The sequence below is a fragment of the Drosophila virilis genome, chromosome 2 (genome assembly GCF_030788295.1).
Source record: "Drosophila virilis strain 15010-1051.87 chromosome 2, Dvir_AGI_RSII-ME, whole genome shotgun sequence".
In the NCBI taxonomy this organism is placed as follows: Eukaryota; Metazoa; Arthropoda; class Insecta; order Diptera; family Drosophilidae; genus Drosophila; species Drosophila virilis.
In genome coordinates, this window is record NC_091544.1 from 30,187,045 (window position 1) to 30,205,553 (window position 18,509).

The window sequence follows — 18,509 nt, forward strand, 5'->3', positions numbered from 1 at the left end:
TTTTCAATATTTATTCTCAGTAAGTTTTAATACCCTGAACCCAGTAAAAATGGGTATAAGGGTATATTGTATTTGTGCAAAATCCAAACGTATGTAACAGGCACCGACCCCATAAAGTATATATATTCTTGTTCAGCACTAATAGCCGAGTCGATCTAGCCATGTCCGTCCGTCTGTTCGTCCGTCCGTCCGTCCGTATGTATGAACGCAAGGATCTCAGAACCTATAAGAGCTAGAGACTTGCAATTTTAGATGTAGGTGCTCCTAGTTCCCGCGCAGATCGAGTTTGTTTCCGATAATCGATAACTTACTTTTTGTTTGTTGTTTGGTCAATTTTGGTAAATAATAGAGCTAGGGTCACCAAACTTGACATATAGCTTCTAAAATAAAAAATATATATGCATTTGATGTTGGAAGAAGAGGGTTCAAGGTATCCCCTAGTCGGGAGCTCCCGACTAGAACCTGCTACTTGTTTATTTTTATTTTTGGAGGTAATGAGTGTGGAGTTTGTCAACATGATTTTGGCAGTCGTTGTCGCTGGCTTTATATTTCCTACATTTTTTTCGTTTATACATTTTTTATTCATTTATTCATGAATGCAACTGCGTGTCATTTATATTTGTGTCTGTGCGTGCAACATATTGCGGCAATCAGAAACACATTTGCTTCGATTTTCATTTTTGATAACAGTTGGTCAACATGTTTACTCAAAAAACCACTAGTAGCTTACTGTAAATTTTATGTGCTTAAATATTTTTTACTCATTTTTTTATAACGTTTTTAGTTGATTTGTATTTTATACTTATATATGCGTATTTTTAGTAGATTAAGCTGTCAAAAGGGCAAACATTTAAAAAAAAAAAAAACTGTTCGTTGCATTTGAAAGCTTAAAGAATAATTTAACATGAAATTTTTATTACAACATCTAAATCCGCCTTAAGGATATTTTCATGTACGCAAATTCGCATTATAATATATATGTAAATTTATAAATTTGATACCTATATCATATATTAAAGAGCGATCTTAAGAAAGATCACCATATACTTCTCCCCAATTCTGGAACTATTTTATTTAAAATATCCTCAGTTGTAAGGAAACTTTATCTAAATAGAACTTCCATTCAACAAAGTTCAAAGCATTTTCCAAATACTTTATCGGCTGCTGCGGGCCGTGTGAAGTACTGCGCCTGCACCAAAATCAGCATCGGCATGAGCATCAGCTCCGGCATTGGCGACAAAGTAATCCAAATCAAATCACTTAACTTAACTTGAATTCCTAATGCAATACGAAGAGTTCTTTTGTTTTCGCCATTTACCAGCTGCCAGTGCCTGACATTTTCTGCCAGTTTAGCTCATGACTGCATTTTCAGTTTTCCTTTTCTCTTCTCTTTATTTATATTATTTTTATTTTTGCGTTCGTTATTTTATTTTGTCGTTTCCTTTTGGTGAGCGAAAGAATTTCCGTGGATATTTTTTTGTCGAATTACAATTTTAGCTTTTTATTTTTACACTTTTGCAGTTTATTTTTAATGCTGTTCATTTTATTTAAATGTTGTATTTAGTTCGTCTATTTATTACCTATTTTTGTTATTTTCAACGAAATGCATTTGCGTTTTCACTAAGTGAAAGTGAATTAAGTCATCAAATCCGTATACCCTCTATGCTCAACAGCTGATATGACGATATCTGCCGCTGGCACCGAAATAGCGATGATTTTCCATTTCATTGCTGCTGCTCAATGAACCACTCTAAAAATACCCCGAACAAACGAATCCGAAAGGAAAAAAAAAAACAAAAGCAAACATAAGCCAATACTGACTTAATTAGCCCCTACGTAGAACAGAATTTATGGGTCTTTTTCATTAGAAAACAATTTACGCGGCTGCTTAAGTGCTTGAAAAACTGCAACACCAAAATAAAACTTAAAAAAAAAAAATTAAAGTTTATGTTTGCAGTTAATGTACCTTGACTTTTGTGCGGTTCATCAACAAAAATAATGAGGAATGTTGTAAATAAATAATAGAAATACAAAAATACACTTAGGAGCATTTCACATATTTTCACCAATTTTTTTGGGACATATTTTTGATGTTTTTTTTTATATATTTATATTAAAGAATTGTAAGTGCAGCCGGAAATTATGATGTTCAATAATAAATATGGAAAGGCGTTTATTTAGGTCTAGTTTCATAGATAAATAGCTGCTTTAATTTAAATTTAAATGAACTCAGTTAATAAATAGTTAAATAGTTGTCTCCTGTTTGTTAGACGTTTCTTTGGCTCTTTTCATATTGCTCTAGATTATATTTTTTTTTATTAAATTGGTTTTTGTCAGAAAAGAAAATGCTTTTAGAGCGTCACAGCGTTGTGTTTATTTTGATATATAGTCAAACTCTCACGCACACACACACATACCCTAGCATTCGCACACACATTCCGAGCTGTCCCACACATGTTAGGCGCATGTATCTATGTATGTGTTAAGCTCTGGTGAACATTTAAAAGGCATTTTTTTGCGTTCTCATTTTATTTTTTTTAGATATTTGCATTGGTTTGGTTTATGTATAGATGGCATTAGTGTCAACGCATATAGCTGAGACTCACATACACACACATATACGCGTGCGCTGTGTAGAGAACCAATAAGAAGCTAATTGAATTTTTATTGGCATTTTTATGATTAATCGTCATGGGAATTTCGCTATTTTTGGTATTTGTTTATTCAACAGTAAAATGTGAATCTGACACTAAAGTTTCGTATAGCATTCAAATTTGATTTGGCATGTGTCGGAACTTGAATGATGGACGTTTGTTCTACGTATTTTATGCATAAATTCATTTCTTTCTTTTTGTATACAAATTCGTTTTAATGGCAGCTCTTATATCATTCAATGGAACTGTTCAAAATTGAAAGTCTACAAAGAATATCATTAAACTCAATTGACTTGATAATCCTTAAAGTGTGTGCTTCTCGGCAATTGTTTAGAGAGCTGCCACAAGACACAAGAGTCTTGCAACATAATTGGCTGTTGTTAGTGAAAATTGAAACATAAATTCCCAAATTGAAAAAATGAACAGCACTTTGAAGAAAAACCTTATCAATATGAAGTGGAAAAACAACACTGACTGATGGGTACATCAAATGTCGGAGAAATTCAATTGTGCTTGTTTTAAGTGTATAAGTGAATATAAATTAAAAACACAAGAAAAATATTATCAAGAAATAGTGCTGTTGGTAACCATTCGCTAATAATAATTATTGAAGCTAGTAATGTTTAAATTAAAACATTACACAAATAAAAAAAGTTTTTAAAAACAAATAAATAAGTAATATTAAATTTAATTTGTGAATAAATCGTAAATCGTAAGTCGTTGTAATTGCAATGAGTTTAATATAGACAAAAATTAATATTATTGTTGACCAATTTTAAAACAATACATTCAATATTAAATTCCATTTAATAAACATTTAGGATATTGCAAGAAATACATACAATTGTATGTGTATTATACTAAATGTTGAACAATAGTCAACACGCTGCCGGTTATTTAAATACCACAATCTCCACGTAAATATTTGAATCCAAATCTCAGAGTGTCTCCAAATTGTGTTCAATCTCAAATTCCTTAAACAAACAAAAGTTTAGCATGCAAAAGCGACAAAACGTAAATATTTGCAGTGGAAGAAATCACAAAAGAAAAATACCATAAAACGCAGCTGCTCAAAATTAAAGCGACAACAAATTGTTTACTGCTTCGAGTCTTACCCAGCTCTCTCTCTCTCTTTGCACTTTGCACAAAGAAAACTGAATGAAAGTTTTCTTGCAGCTGAAATGCAAGAGAAAAAGTACAGTAAACACTGCACGGAGAGAGCAGGACCGGACATGCTAAAAATTTTAAGTAAATAAAGTGTGAAAACTATTCGAGGCAGCTGGAAAATCCATGTAAATGAAATAGAAGAAAATGTGGCGATTTTGGCAGAGCATAAAACTCAATTAACAACAAAGAAAACGCTAAGATAAAAGACAAATACAAAAGACAAACGTAATGTGAAAACTTACGCTCGGCTAAAATTAAAATTAAAATTGAAATTGAAAATTTGAAAATAAAAAGACGAAGAACCAGCAACGAGTAGAAACCAGGGGCAAAGCAGGCGCCATGAAGTTTCATTTGGGCGCTTTTTGGCTATTTCTGTTGACAGTTGGTGGCAGTCAGAAGCAATTAAGCGATAATTGTTGCCACGGGCTGGCCACTTGGGGCATTCCAGCTGTAGCCGCAGCAACTGCTGCACTACCAAAGCAAAAATCAATTCAGTCACCGCCAAACTTCCGCAATGGCAGCAAGCACAACGGAAATGAGCTGGAAAATGCAACAAAATTCCGTGTGGCCGCAATGCAAACACCAGCTGAGCCATCGCCGGTTATTGGGGACATAACAACAACAACAACAACAACAACAACAACAACAAGAACAACATGGCCACCAGCTCAACCGGATGTCACCACATTGACGGCCAAATCAATCGTTCAGCTAACATTCAAGCAAGCCAAGGCACACAATTTGGAGCTCAGCTTTAAGGAGCGCATGTCACAGCTATTTGCCAGCGAAGAGTCAGAGTCCAGTCTAACAACAACAATAACAACCACAACAACAACGTCCTCTGACATCGATAACAGCAGTGGAAGCGGTACGAGTACTCATCATCCGGAACGCCGTCATGTGGTGCCTGACAAGCTGCAGTACACGAAAGAGTTGCAAATCAAACAGGGTCGTCTGATGGGCATCACACGTCGCTTCTTGGTGACCAGTGGACTGCGCGAGGTGGATCAGTATCTGGGGCTCCCGTATGCGGAGGCGCCCATTGGCAGTAGACGCTTTATGCCGCCGGGTAAGTAAAAACGTAGCTATAGTGATGACAGATTAGCTGTCTTTAAGCTAAAAATAGATTAAAAAAAAAAAACATTCTAATCCCTGTCAAGTATGGTGAACAATGTAATAATAAGCTATGTTGTCATTAAGATATTAAGCTACGTACTTAGCGCTCCGAATACCTTCAATGCTCCATTTGGGTCGGTTTCTTATTTAGTTAAAATAACTGTTAGAATTAAAAAAAAAATAACTTTTTAAATAATTAACGCTTACACTTGCATCGTGAAAACCGCCAAAAATCTAAGAATTTTCGTTTCACAAGTAATTTAATAATGGCTTGGATAACAATTACGATTCGCAAGCTTTTGCAATTTTTGAATGTTTTTAGTTGCCAACACTGTCGCTGGCCACAAATATGTATTCATGTTGGCACTTTACAGCACTGCTCGCATCGGCAGCAAACGAAAATCAAAACCAAAATTACGCAACACATGTCAGCTACAAATTCTGACCATGTCCAAAACATGCTTCATGGCAAATTTGAATTTAGCCTGCAATTTAAGCAATTATCTTTGGGCCGCACCTGGCTAAAGGTTTTCCCAAAACTTGACACGTACACCGGCTGCCACGCCCAGCCCGAAAGTATGCCACACTCAAACAATTTGGATGTTTTTGTTGCTGGGCTTGGATGCTCCTTGGGGGACCAGCAGGAAGTTATTATGGAACGGCAACGTTTACTGCCTAGAGTATTTCTGTATTTATGTGCCACTCAAATATGTTGGAAATATTTGGCAAGTTGTCCGTATCATATTTTTGTTTGTTTTTTAATTGGGCTTGCACAGTGTGGAGCAATGTTAATTATGCGCACACAAATTGTAAATATTTGCCAATTATGCGCTTGCTAAATACTGAAATGAAAATTATAAATAGACGGAAGTTGGCCAAGCTACAACTGCATATTATATGGTCGATCAAGAAATGCAAGCCGCAAGCGAAAGGACACAAATGCAAAAGCACCCAAGAAGCAAAGGTTGCTAGCAAACTGCAATAAGTTTGTGATAGAACATTGTGCACACAATGTAGCCGAGACAGGACATGGCCAGCGCTAAGGACAATAAATTATGTGGCATGCGCGCTTGGCTTGGCTAGCGCAACATTTGTTGTCAGACAGTCAAAGCCGCAGGCCGTGACAAAAGCCCTTGTCACGAAACCTATTTGTGTCTTTTGTATGTGTGTGTGAGTGTTTGTCACCGTGCTGCGTTTATTGAGCACTTGAGTGGCGCGCACTCAATCCAAGCGGCAAGTGCAACATAAACGGAACACTGCGGACAGGCGAAAGTTGTTGTTGCAAACATGGCGGCGCGGTGTTGCAACAATCCGCCGTTGAGTTTTGCCAGACAAATACAAAGCCAATGCAAACACAAGATTCGTTTGCGTATGCGTAATGCGGAAACGCATCCAAGCACACACACAACACACTTTCCAGTTTCAGTTAGCGCGGCAAATACAAAAAGTTTGTCTAAAACACGTCAAAAATTGTTTTGCGTATTTGTATTCCGGCCTCTCTTTCTCATATTATGGGTCGTAGGTCTGTTGCCTTCATTTATGTTTTAGCAGCGCGAAATTTATTAATAACAAAATGCAAATAACGCGAGCCAACACACACACACAGCTTTGCTGTTTACTGTGTGACACACACAAAGATGTGATCATGTGCGCATAGATTTTGCCCTCTCTTTGTTTTATGGGACCATAACGAGTGCTATTCGACATGCGAAATGAAATTTATTTTGACACGAATATGTCAAAGTGTAAATGCTGCATGTTCCTTCGGGTGGGCGTAGGATAGGAGTGCTAAGATATGTACAAATTTGTCTAGGAGGAAATGGAAGTTGTTTATTATTTGAATGTGAGTACACTTTTAGGAGAAGTTTTCAGTAAAGATAGCAACATTTATAATCTATACTTAAGAATTCATTTATTGGTTATATAATAATTCTGTCTATATTTCGTTTCATTAAAACAAATATAACAAATATATATTCTCAGTTTAATATCATTATGAAAAATTATCCAGAATGGCCCAAAATGAATTATCGCTAATGTCTAATGGTTAAATTAAATAATATTTAATTCAAGATATCAAATCTGAATCTTGTTTAATAAATTTCCATTAATAAAACCCAAACTCTTATAAAAGCAAGAATTTTTTCCTTGAGCACTCGCTCAAAATTTCTTATCCTTTATATTTAAAATAACGATTTATTTTATTGCAAAAACAATAATTTCGATATAATACATTCATAAGCCCTACCACACTTTCATTTCTTTCTTTTATGAGTACAATGTAAAAATACCCAATTATAAAAGAATGATAACTTGTTAATTAAATTCTACCGCTTTGCTATTTTGTCTTCGCATTATTCCATATTAATTCTTTACAAAAAACTTCATTGAAATTCTTTCATTGCAACAATTGTGCACTTGACCATATTATCAAAATTTGCATAGTGGAAGCATTTGAATCTGTGGCAAATATTGTCACCGAATAACCGGTCTGCAAGCCAAACTGATGCAATTTGGTCTGTCGATACCGCATAAGGTTTGTCATGGGGCTTGCTGTGGCAGCATGCTCGATGACTCAATTTATCGCAACGGAATCGAAACTAAGTTGACCAAATCGTGGTTACAATTGCCCCACATAAGACCCATTCGAATGCGATGCGACGTTAACTGAAATGCCAAAACCCAACCGCAGTCAACTGGGGGGCCACAGTGTCCCGAGTGTCCTTTGAATGTTGCTGCTGCTGCTGTTGCACTCACATGCACGTAATATCCGGTTCGGAATGTGAGTGCGAGTGTAATTGTGAGCTTGAATGTGGCTGTCTACTTGTTTACGGCACCTCGAAGTGACCGTTGACCGTGCTACATAAATACAAAATTGACTTTGCGCTCCCCAAATGCCACGCAAGCCAATCGAATTCTTTTTTATTCCGCGGCGACCCAGCTTGTAGGAGTGGCGAAATATGAGAGGATCAGAAAAAAAAACTTGCATGGAATCATTGGTTATAACTAGCACAGTGGTAAAATGAGATGAAATATATATCAAGATGATATATGAAATAATAGATTTGTAAATCGAGTAAATTAATTTAGATTTAACAAAGCTGTTAGGTTTGTGAGTTTCTGGAAGCGAAAATATTTGCCATTTTCATAAGAAATTCGTGTCATTTATTATAAGCCTCAAGTTGTAAATTAATTAAAATTAGTATAATTATTAACATTTTATTTTAATGATACTATATCCTCTTGCTATATACCCTTGCACTTTCATTTAATATAACATTAAGTTTAACCAGCTTTTATCACTTACCGGACCACTGTGTTTGGATACTGCCAGCTGCCAGCTGCCAGCTGCTGGTCGCGTCGAGTACTTTATGAAAGTTTGTTTTAGCTTATCTAATGGTGTTGCCTTTTCACTCCTTTTATCCCGGCCCTACCTCTGTTGTTTTACAGGCGCTCCGCTGCCGTGGCAGGGACTGAAAATAGCGCGTCATTTGCCGCCGGTTTGTCCACAAAAACTACCGGATGTGTCAGGACCCAGCAGCGTGAATATGTCACGTGGTCGTTACAAGCACTTGATGCGGCTAATGCCCTATTTGAAAACCGAGAGCGAGGATTGCTTGTACTTAAATCTATATGTTCCGCACGAGGGTAAGTTAATGATGCACTCAGTTGGTCCTAAAACTGAATCGTATTTACTTCTGACACCCTAGAGCCGCTGGCAAAGCCCAAGTTGCATGCGGTGCTTGTTTATTTGCATGGTGAGTCCTTTGAGTGGAACAGCGGCAATGCTTACGATGGGTCAGTGCTGGCCAGCTATGGCGAGGTAATTGTGGTCACCGTCAACTATCGCCTGGGCGTGCTGGGTAAGTTTAATGGCGTATGGCCGGGCTTAATGGACAGTCTGCTAATTGCTCATCACGATATGCCGTAGGGTTTATGCGTCCTGGCATTGATGCTCATAATATAGCCAACTATGCGCTGCTCGATCAGATAGCGGCACTGCACTGGATCAAGGAGAACATTGGCTCCTTTGGCGGCGATAATACGCGGGTTACACTCATGGGCCACAGCACGGGCGCCGCCTGCGTCAATTATCTAATGGTCTCACCGGTGGCATCAGGTAAGTGCCGTGCACCGATTCGCCAGCTTTTCGCTGATAATATATGCATTTAATGGATGACTTGCAGGTTTATTTCATCGCGCCATACTTATGTCCGGCTCGGCCATGTCCGACTGGGCAGCCAGCAATCAATCGCTGCAATTGACCATGCAAATAGCCAACGCCCTCGACTGCCCGCTGGGTGACCACGAAGAGGATGATGCTCTGCTCGATTGCCTGCGCCAGCGTCGGTGAGTCAATCAATTTACTGAATTATTAAGTGGTGCGAATGGTTGCCTGTCTGTAGCACTGTGTCCATTTTAATCGCACCACAATGCGTGCTAATGCCCCTTACAGTTTCTGTCCATTATCCTGTTTGGCCGTGGTATGCTGAATGCCTTAATTTAATTTACGCGGGCATCTTCCAAAAGCATACAGGCCGTGTGCCCTGTTTTGCTTTGATTCAATTGGCGCTTGGCTTTTGTGCGCTGCCTAATGATACGATAAATTTACGAGCATGTCGCGCCGCTTTCTCAATGAACCGTAGACAGCCCGGCCTGTGCCCACCCGCTCCCTCCATGCCCATGACAATAGCTGACCATAACAAATCATGCGTAGGTTTAAGCCTTGGGCGTGGGCATCCTTGTTTCGCATCCCGTTTAGTTGTAATCCCCTATTTTCATTGTGTCCGGCGGCTCCTAAAACACGCGCCTAATAAGCGGCACTTGTATTTTGTGGTGCGGGCGGTCGCAGTTAATTGCTTTTCAATTAATCACGTTTTTGGATAGCTTCTTCAGCTGCTGCCGAGGTTAGGGTCATCCACTTAGCTGGCCATTAAGTGTCAGGCTCAATAAATTATACGCTTTATTTGCATATTTTTTACTTAGCTTGGAACTTTTTCAACATTAAGGCTGAGTTTACTTATGAATATTAGTTTATAGACATGAATGTAATGACTAATAATAATGACTTTATTGAAGAACCTACATATTCATTATTAGTTTTTTGTGGATAATATGTGTGCAATAAATGTTTATTACTAATATTTTTTGATGATGTCTATATTTCATTATTAAAAATGTATACACATTTTCGTTGTATCCTGAAGTAAACTACTTATTTCTTTTGACTAGTTTAAATTTAATTTCACCAATTTAAATATCTTACATATAGATATTCAGATAAAATAGATATGATTTTGAATTTAATATTTAATTGGTAAATCTGTTTACATTTATAATTTATTTAATTATATTTGAACAGTTGTTCAAATTAAAATTTTATTTTAGTTTTAAATAAAAAATACATTGAATTTGCGTGTTCAATCTCTGTTTTAAATATTTGAATAAACAATTATTATAATGTGGTCCGGTCCATTGCAATTGCGTTTAATTGCACATTAGCAGAGTCGGAAAAACAAATACACAGATTCCACATATCCTGTATACACACATACACGCACACTCACATATTTATGATGTGCGAAAAGGAGGGCAAAAGAAAACGGAAAAACTAAAAAACAATTTGCATAGAAAGCGAAATAAAAGCACATGAAGTAAAATAATGTATGTAAAACAAAATCAACAACGGGACAATAATAGTAATTATGTTAATTATGCCAAGCACATGCACACACTCACACTCATCCACACACGCGCGCACATACGTACACACACGCCCCAAAGTTGTCGCCAGACAAACATTGCAACGCAACAGTCGCTATTTTGTGGGGAAGTGTAAATGTGTGTGTGTGTTTGTGTTTGAGTGTTCTCAGTGTGTCGATGTATGTGTGTGTGTTGCTTTCTTGCTTTCTTTTGCCTGCTACAAATTGACATAGTAAGTTGGCAAGCTGTTGGGTGATTCTACCCTTACCCAAAGCCTAGTAAACTTTCTGCACAATGAGCAGGGCAAAGATAAAGTATTTTGAGCATATCTATCCGAAGAACAAGTGTTCTTTAAATAAGTTTTCATGTAATAACGATAAAATAAATATTGAAAATTGAAAAAATTATAGTTGATTATACCAAAAGATATGAATAAAGTATTAAACAGAATGAGTTATTCAGCTAAAAAGACAAGTAAAATAATCAAGAAGAATAATTTAAGGAGCGAAGAAGAGGACAAATACTTATCTTAGTTTAAAAACGACAAGAGCTATTTATATAATATTTTAATTTTGGCAGAAAAAAGGAATGAGAATTTAAAAATATAATATTTATGTATAGTTAAAATGTCAATAAAGTATCACAGAAAAAGAGAAGAAAGAAAACTATTAAGAGAGAAAGAGGAAAACATTTTAAATATTAATTTACTTTGGGAAATAATTTATTGTTTTATTAGAAATATATTAAAATAATATTATGTTTGGCGGATTATGTTTATTTATATTCATTTTGTTGTTTTTTTTTTTTTTTTTTAATTTGTTTTTATGTTTAATTATAACTCATGACAAGGAGGCGTGCAGCTTGTAAAAGTCAAGAGATCCTTAAAAGCAGCGGCAGGATGTGTGTTAATGAATGAGTGAGGCTTTGGGGTATACTTAAGTCTGGGTGTGACTATATAAAGAGGTAAAGCAGTGAATGGGCGAGCAACTGGGCGCAGTGCATGTGCGAGTGTTAAATGAATGCAATGAATTATGTATGAATTACTGTGCAAATGTGCCACACCGCCCCCATTGCCACACCCACACACAGACACACAAAGTCAGCCATACACTTAAACTCAAACAGGTAACAAGAACGAGATGTGCAAATATTTTGGCCACATTCGCATTTTCAGTGCACACACAATTGCTCAGATAGAAGTAATATATTCTGCCTGTGTGTCTATGCGTGTGTGTGTGTGTATGTTTTTGCGTGTGCAGCCTTTGTGCTGCGTACACATACATATTAAATATTTAATTATACTCGACTCTGTGTTGGATTCCTTGTAGTTATTGAAATGATTTGCTCATTTCCAATGTTTAATTTATTTGCTATCAAAGCTCAGTTTGTGATCTTTATTTGCATACGGCTTGCAGCTTGGCGAATACATGATTTAATTATAGCGCATTACAATGGAAATTACAGTTTGCCTTGAAGTGAGCATTTTGCATTTCATGTACCTAATAATAATTAATTATTTATTTCCAAATGCGTTTGCATTGCAGTTAACTCTCTAATAATATTTTGTTGCTGAATAATTTATGCAATTTACGTCACTCAAAACACATTCACAAATGCAAATTAAAGTGGCAACTATTAAATTAAAAAAAACAGAAGATTATTTTATGGAAAAAACTAAATTGTTTCTTAAGCAATTCCACTTTAATTGTAACCAACAATATAAACGAATATTGTATATGTTTTGTCATCCATTATTAAGTCACTTGAAAAGGCATAAGAGAATTACAGCTGGTGCGTTTTTAATCGCCTTAAAAATTGTTACAAGGCACACTAATGCTCAACAAAGAAAATAATTTGAAGAAATACTACGCAAAAAAAAGAAACATGCACATCAAGCAAGCTCGTAAATAATCCAGCGCGAGCACAAATTTTTGCATTGTGCTCGTTGAGCTCACTTAATTGACACAATAAAACACAAAGCATATTAAAAATTCATTAAATAGAAAGCATGAACTGAAACAACAAAGAAAACAACTGAAAACAAGGTCGATTCCAGTCTAAATAAATGTTGGGCTTGCGCTGGTGCATTCAACAACACCAACAATACTAACAAAGAGTAAGAGTTGTTAAAGTAGCTGCAGCATACAAGCACAATCATCAATCTTCGTAGATGCCACATTTAGGCACACATACACTCGCACACATATATAAAGAGTGTATGCCTCGGTTGGCCAGACAAATTTGTGCATTGTGTGAGAGTTTGCTGAACAAAACTGCGACAACATGTATTTAGTTATATAGCACAATAGATTTATATATAAAGTCACTTGAATAGGTACAAGATTTGTGTATCATGAAATAATTACTATGATATATGGACAACAAAAGCTCGAACATCTGCTACTCCTGCTATCTGCTACCTCCTTCAAACAATAATATTAAAATAAAAAATAGACACATTTAATATACAATTTATTTTTTTTTTTAAAAAGATATATAAATAATTGATTATAAGTATAATTAAAACCATGGCTATTCAAATTTCATAATTTTTTAATAACTGAATTTATTATTTCCTCTTTTCTTTGATACCGATTATTAGCTTTATGTATAAAGCTGAGTAAAAAATCAGAAAATGTTTCAGACAATATATAAATTTAGATTTTAGTTTCGAATTATATTTCTTAATATGAATACAGTTTTCAATACAAACAATAATATTATTTATACATATGCATTTAAATGTGCTACAACCGTGCATCTATTTAAATGCGCAGCATTGTATATCTTATATCAAAGCCAACTACAGCTAACAAGTTAATCGTAGTTGCAGTGGAACTTGTGACAGTTTTCCGCCAGAGCGTAGCTAATAAGAGCCGCCAGTAACAAAGCAAAATAGAGATGAAAAGAGGGAAAGATCTCTTCTATATGAAAATCATAAATCACATATACGACACGCTCCAAAACTTTGCACTCTGCAGCTGAAACTCAATTGAAGCTCTAAACGAAGGAAAACAACAAACAACAACTACAACAACAAAACCAAGAGGAAGTTGAGTTTAAGGAGTCGTTGCACCGTTATTTCAAGGCAGCCGCAAATTGTCGAGCACACTGTGGAAAAAAACAAAAACAAAGGCGGCAAACTTGGTCATGTGTCGATAGCCACGCCCCTAGGCAATTGGCGTTGACCACAGCACAACCGGTGCTGGAACATGTCCTGCAATTGACAACGTTAACAGCAGCCGGATAGACTCCTGCGGTTGATAGAGACCTAAAGTGTTTGCCATGCTCTTCAGCTGGTGGGTTGGTGGTTAGCTTAGTGGTGGTCGTGCTGCATTTGCCGTGCAGCTTAAAAGCTTCAAGATAATGTTGCTTAAGGCGCTGACCAAATTTACGGCATTAGCCGAGCTTAAAGTCTTCCACACGAGCTGATTAAATCAATGACTCCCCTCTCCGAATTTGCAACTGTGTACAGCTCTCTCATTAAGGCACACTCACTTGATTAGATCAACTTAAAACGTACTTATGTTTTTATAAGTGCATATCGTGTTCAATAGGGACCCTATTTAATCCACTACGTTCGCATCATTTGCTACATTGAGAAACAACATTGAGCAATACAACACCAAATAATATTGTGCAAATGTAAGCATGCAAAAATTCCAAACGAAATTTAACCTACTCCTTGTCCAAACTTCTAAGTTTACTGTTTTATTGCATACCCTGTTTCAAATGAATGCATAAAAGAGAGTATATGCAAACAGAAAGAGTCATCAGATCAAAATTAAGTATTCACAAACATTGATAAGCCACTGCAATGAAAAGTACCTCGAAATTGAACTTTCCTAAATATTTGTGCAGAGGTTATTCTCTAGTCGATCTCTTTTATACTGGCTGACTATGTCTGCAGTTGATAGATAAAATTTGCTGCATGCAATCGAATATTTGCTCGACTTTTTCTTAATTTGCATCAATTGCAAAGTACTTGAACTGAGTACAGCTCTGGCATGTGCATTTTTATGCCAACTACAACAGAAATCGGACCCAGTCGAACCATTTGCCATTTGCCAACTGCAACGCCAACGGCAACACAAAATGAAATTCACTTTGGGGCATATATATATATATATATATATATATATATATATATGTATGTACAATTATATGTTCGTTGCATTTCAGATATGATATTCAGCACGTTAAAAGGTGGTTTATTGTATGTCCGCATAGGATAATGCATATGTATATGAAATTGCAAATCGAAAAGCTGAAATGCTAGAAATATGTATATAAACGCGTAGCTGTGGGGTTGTGGTTTTTTCTGCCTAACACATCAGCTTTATTAATATACAATTCATATTTCTTTTAGTAAATTAATTGGTAGTGATATGAAAAGAAACATCTGTTTTAATAATAACAAAAAAATCCTTATAAAATACCCTTACCCATATGTGTATCTATATGTGTATCTATTGGGTTGTATCTTTTTGTGGCGCACGTGTGGAGCTAAGGACAGGACCTGCTGTTGAGGGCAGCGTTGTGCGTGTCCTGCAACAAATCACACATAAAATTTATTAGAAATTTCAAATCAAAGTGAAAAGTAGCCGCTGTCAGGCGGCGCATTCAGACACCCTGTTACGCACCCACTTATTCCCACTCTGTGACTCATTCGTCCAGTTATATGACCTTTTTACGCCATTTCTCTGATACTTTCTATTACTCTTTGCAGCTACCAGGATATCTTGCACATACCAACATCGTTTCAACAATTTTCAACATCATTGGGTCCAATTGTCGATGGACACGTAATACCAAATCAACCATACAAGGTCATGGGGCATTATACGGAGCATTTCAGCCGGTTTGTTAACCAATTGCTGTCACAGTTCCCTTCTGTTCCCCTATGCCAGTTTTTGCTTTAGCTTTTGATATTTGCTTTTTACCAGCCCGACGAAAACCTGCCAAATAGCCCAAGGACTATTTATTTATTGTTGCGTTACTTGATTAGATGTTTGGCATTTCGGCATTTGCCATTTGGCATGTGGCATGTGGCATGTTTTGACCCTCAGGTAAAATCAAATCGCTCGTGTAATCCAAGTATCCATTTAGAGCGAATTTAGCAGCCATTGCCATCGTCTTGGCTAACATCAGTTGAATAGCACCTCGAGTGCCACTTGTTGGCCCTAAAGGCAGGCTAACACTCCACTTAATGGCATGTTCTAGGCAGCTCTAAACCTTGAATGGGTCGTATAAAAATGTATTTATAAATTGTGTACTACATATGGCAGACAAATTACAAACGGTGCATAAAAACGAGTACATTTTTGGCCCAGACAGGTTAATCATTTTTTATAAATATTTGCAATGTATTAAAAGCATTTTCTTAGAATTTTGACGGCAAAGCAAACGCAAGCTAAAAGACTTACATCTAAAAAGATGAAAGGTCACGACAGGTTGTTATTGAAATTTAAATGAAAGCTTAAATTTAATATACAAACATGAAAACTGGCATTATAGGAATATAAGACTATAACTTTAACTCCTATCGATATCAGAAAAAGCCCGAAACCATGCTTCTATCAATAACAATATAGAGTTTAAAAAAGTCTCATATCATCTCTAAAAAAAAAAATAAAACCAATAAACAGTAATAGAATTAGCCATAATAACTAGCTATGCTTGTTCTAATTACTAACTAGCTTAATCTTTCTTTCAGCTTATACACAAACGACTAAGTTTATATGCACGCAGGCCCCGCAACAATACACAATAGATTATTTATTTGAATTTAGCCGGCCCTGAGCTTTAAGAATTTCATTTGGCGTGCTCATTGATTTAAAATACTGGGGTAGCCTAATATTTTAAGCTCAGCAAGCATTTGCTATTATATCGAGCTGTGTGTTTGTGCTTGTATTTGAGTTTGTTTTGTATCCACATCAATCAATCAGGCAACAAGTAATAACTCAGGCCTTAACAAAGGGTTCATTTCAGCATTTTTGTTGCTCCTATCAGCTTCTTTTGTTATCTGAGCATCTTGCGCTCCCTCTCACTGTCGCTCTCTTAGGGCCACATTACTCTGCCCATTTACGTAGAACGTACATTGTGGAACGTGTCCATTTGCTTTTGGGATGCTCCGCATAATCGAATAAAATGCGTGATTAATTGGATTTTAATTGTTATCCTTTTGCAAGTCGAACGTGTTTTAGCCGTCGACAAGATGCTGAATACTAAAATAAAAAAAAATATAATAATAGCTGAGAGGAAGTGCCATTAATTACGGTTTACGGGCAGGCGTGTGAATGGTTAGTGGGTGATGGGGGTGGGTTGCATCGGGAAAGGCCGCCCACAACTGCTGCCCAGGTAACTGTAAACTTGTCCAAAGTGAATAGAAGCACGTTTCGTACTTTTCCAGCTAAGAGTCTTGGCGCATTTAGCTCGTTTCGAATTTCAGTTTTAAGCACTTTAATGAAATGGCCATAGATCAAAGTGGTAAATAAAATAAACCGTTAAGCAAAGACAGCAATTATCGAGCCAGTATCACACTGAAAGCTCTACCCACTCCTGCCGCTGACCAAGCTTTGCATTTACTTTTATCGACAGGACGCAAAACTTACCCAGACACTAATAACTTTGCCATGCGCTTTGTTCTACAGCAGGATATCAGTCGCGCAACAGGACACAATATGTAGCTGAGTGCGGACTGACACCACCCACCCGATGGTCTGGGCATTGGCATTCAGCTGGCCAAGTTAGTTTTCATAGCTACGCGGCACTCACCATTTATCAGGCAGGCAGCGTAACAAGTAACGCCGCAGGACCTCGTTTTATTCTAGTGCTTTTAAATGCCGTTTATGGCGATTTCCCTGGGTGGTCTGCAATAAGCGAATGATGCACTTAGCGAAATTTATGACAACGATCAATTTCAGTTTCTTTATTGATAATATTTGTTGTTGGGTAAAAGATATTAACATTGCTATTTCTCCTTTAACATAGATTTTTTAAAATTTGCAAGCCTTCACATTTGATAAGTTGAGAAAGGTTTTTTTTTAATATTTCCTAAAATTAAATTTATGTATATAACATTTTATAAAATTGGAATTACCTTAACAACATACCAATTTTTAACAACCTTATACCAAACAAATATGTGTGTATTTATTTAAAATAAGAACTTAATATTTTGTAAAGGTAAAAATGTTTGTTATGTTTTCCAACCAGTTGCTCACAGTGTTGAAAATAACTTTCTGCATATATAAATGTGGAGTACGCCTAACTACTCACATATTTACTACAAGCTATAATTCTATAGCTGCCGTCGCAAACTAACCTCTCACACTGTCTCTTTCTTCCTCTCACTCTCTCTTTCCTCTCTCTCTCTCTCTCTCGCTCTCCCTCCATCTCTCTTGTACTCACGTTTGCTGTCTCTTGCAGTTATGATTTATTATTCGGCATCACGGAGTCAGAATCCTATCATACATTGGCCGCATTAGCACTCGAGGAAGGATTACGTGAAAATGAACGCGATAATTTATTGCGCTTCTATATGCAGAGTCGCTTTGATGTACGCCCCGATTTGGCATTGGCTGCCACGCTAAAAAAGTAAGTGAAATTTATGTGATATTTTATGATGGTGTGAAATACAAGCCAACCTCGCAACGGTTACGGGGATTGGCTGAAACGAATATATCGGCTGGGCAAAGTAAAGACTTGGTTGCATTTAACACTTTGCCAAAGTGTACACATACATATCCGTCTCGTTCATCTCAATTAGAATTGTTTATGAGGCAATTTGTTTGCTTTAAGTGGCAAGGATTAGCGACGGCAGAGCCTACAAAAGGCTTCAGCTATTTCGCGGCACTGACGTCACTA

The 18,509-nt window shown here is 36.6% G+C and overlaps 1 protein-coding gene across 2 annotated transcripts in view; it reads left to right on the forward strand.

Moving 5' to 3' along the window:
- Nlg1 (Neuroligin 1) overlaps nucleotides 1-18,509 on the forward strand; it is a 45,706-nt gene that overhangs the window by 2,232 nt on the left and 24,965 nt on the right. Inside the window, exons 2-8 of one of the 2 annotated variants that reach the window (XM_002056405.4) lie at nucleotides 3,913-4,890; nucleotides 8,388-8,585; nucleotides 8,648-8,800; nucleotides 8,869-9,057; nucleotides 9,125-9,287; nucleotides 15,370-15,501; nucleotides 18,072-18,239. In XM_002056405.4, the coding sequence (XP_002056441.2) occupies nucleotides 4,161-4,890; nucleotides 8,388-8,585; nucleotides 8,648-8,800; nucleotides 8,869-9,057; nucleotides 9,125-9,287; nucleotides 15,370-15,501; nucleotides 18,072-18,239 (1,733 nt within the window). In that variant the 5' untranslated portion in view covers nucleotides 3,913-4,160. The remainder of the gene's footprint in view (nucleotides 1-3,912; nucleotides 4,891-8,387; nucleotides 8,586-8,647; nucleotides 8,801-8,868; nucleotides 9,058-9,124; nucleotides 9,288-15,369; nucleotides 15,502-18,071; nucleotides 18,240-18,509) is intronic. The other variant, XM_015170656.3, reaches the window with a different exon arrangement.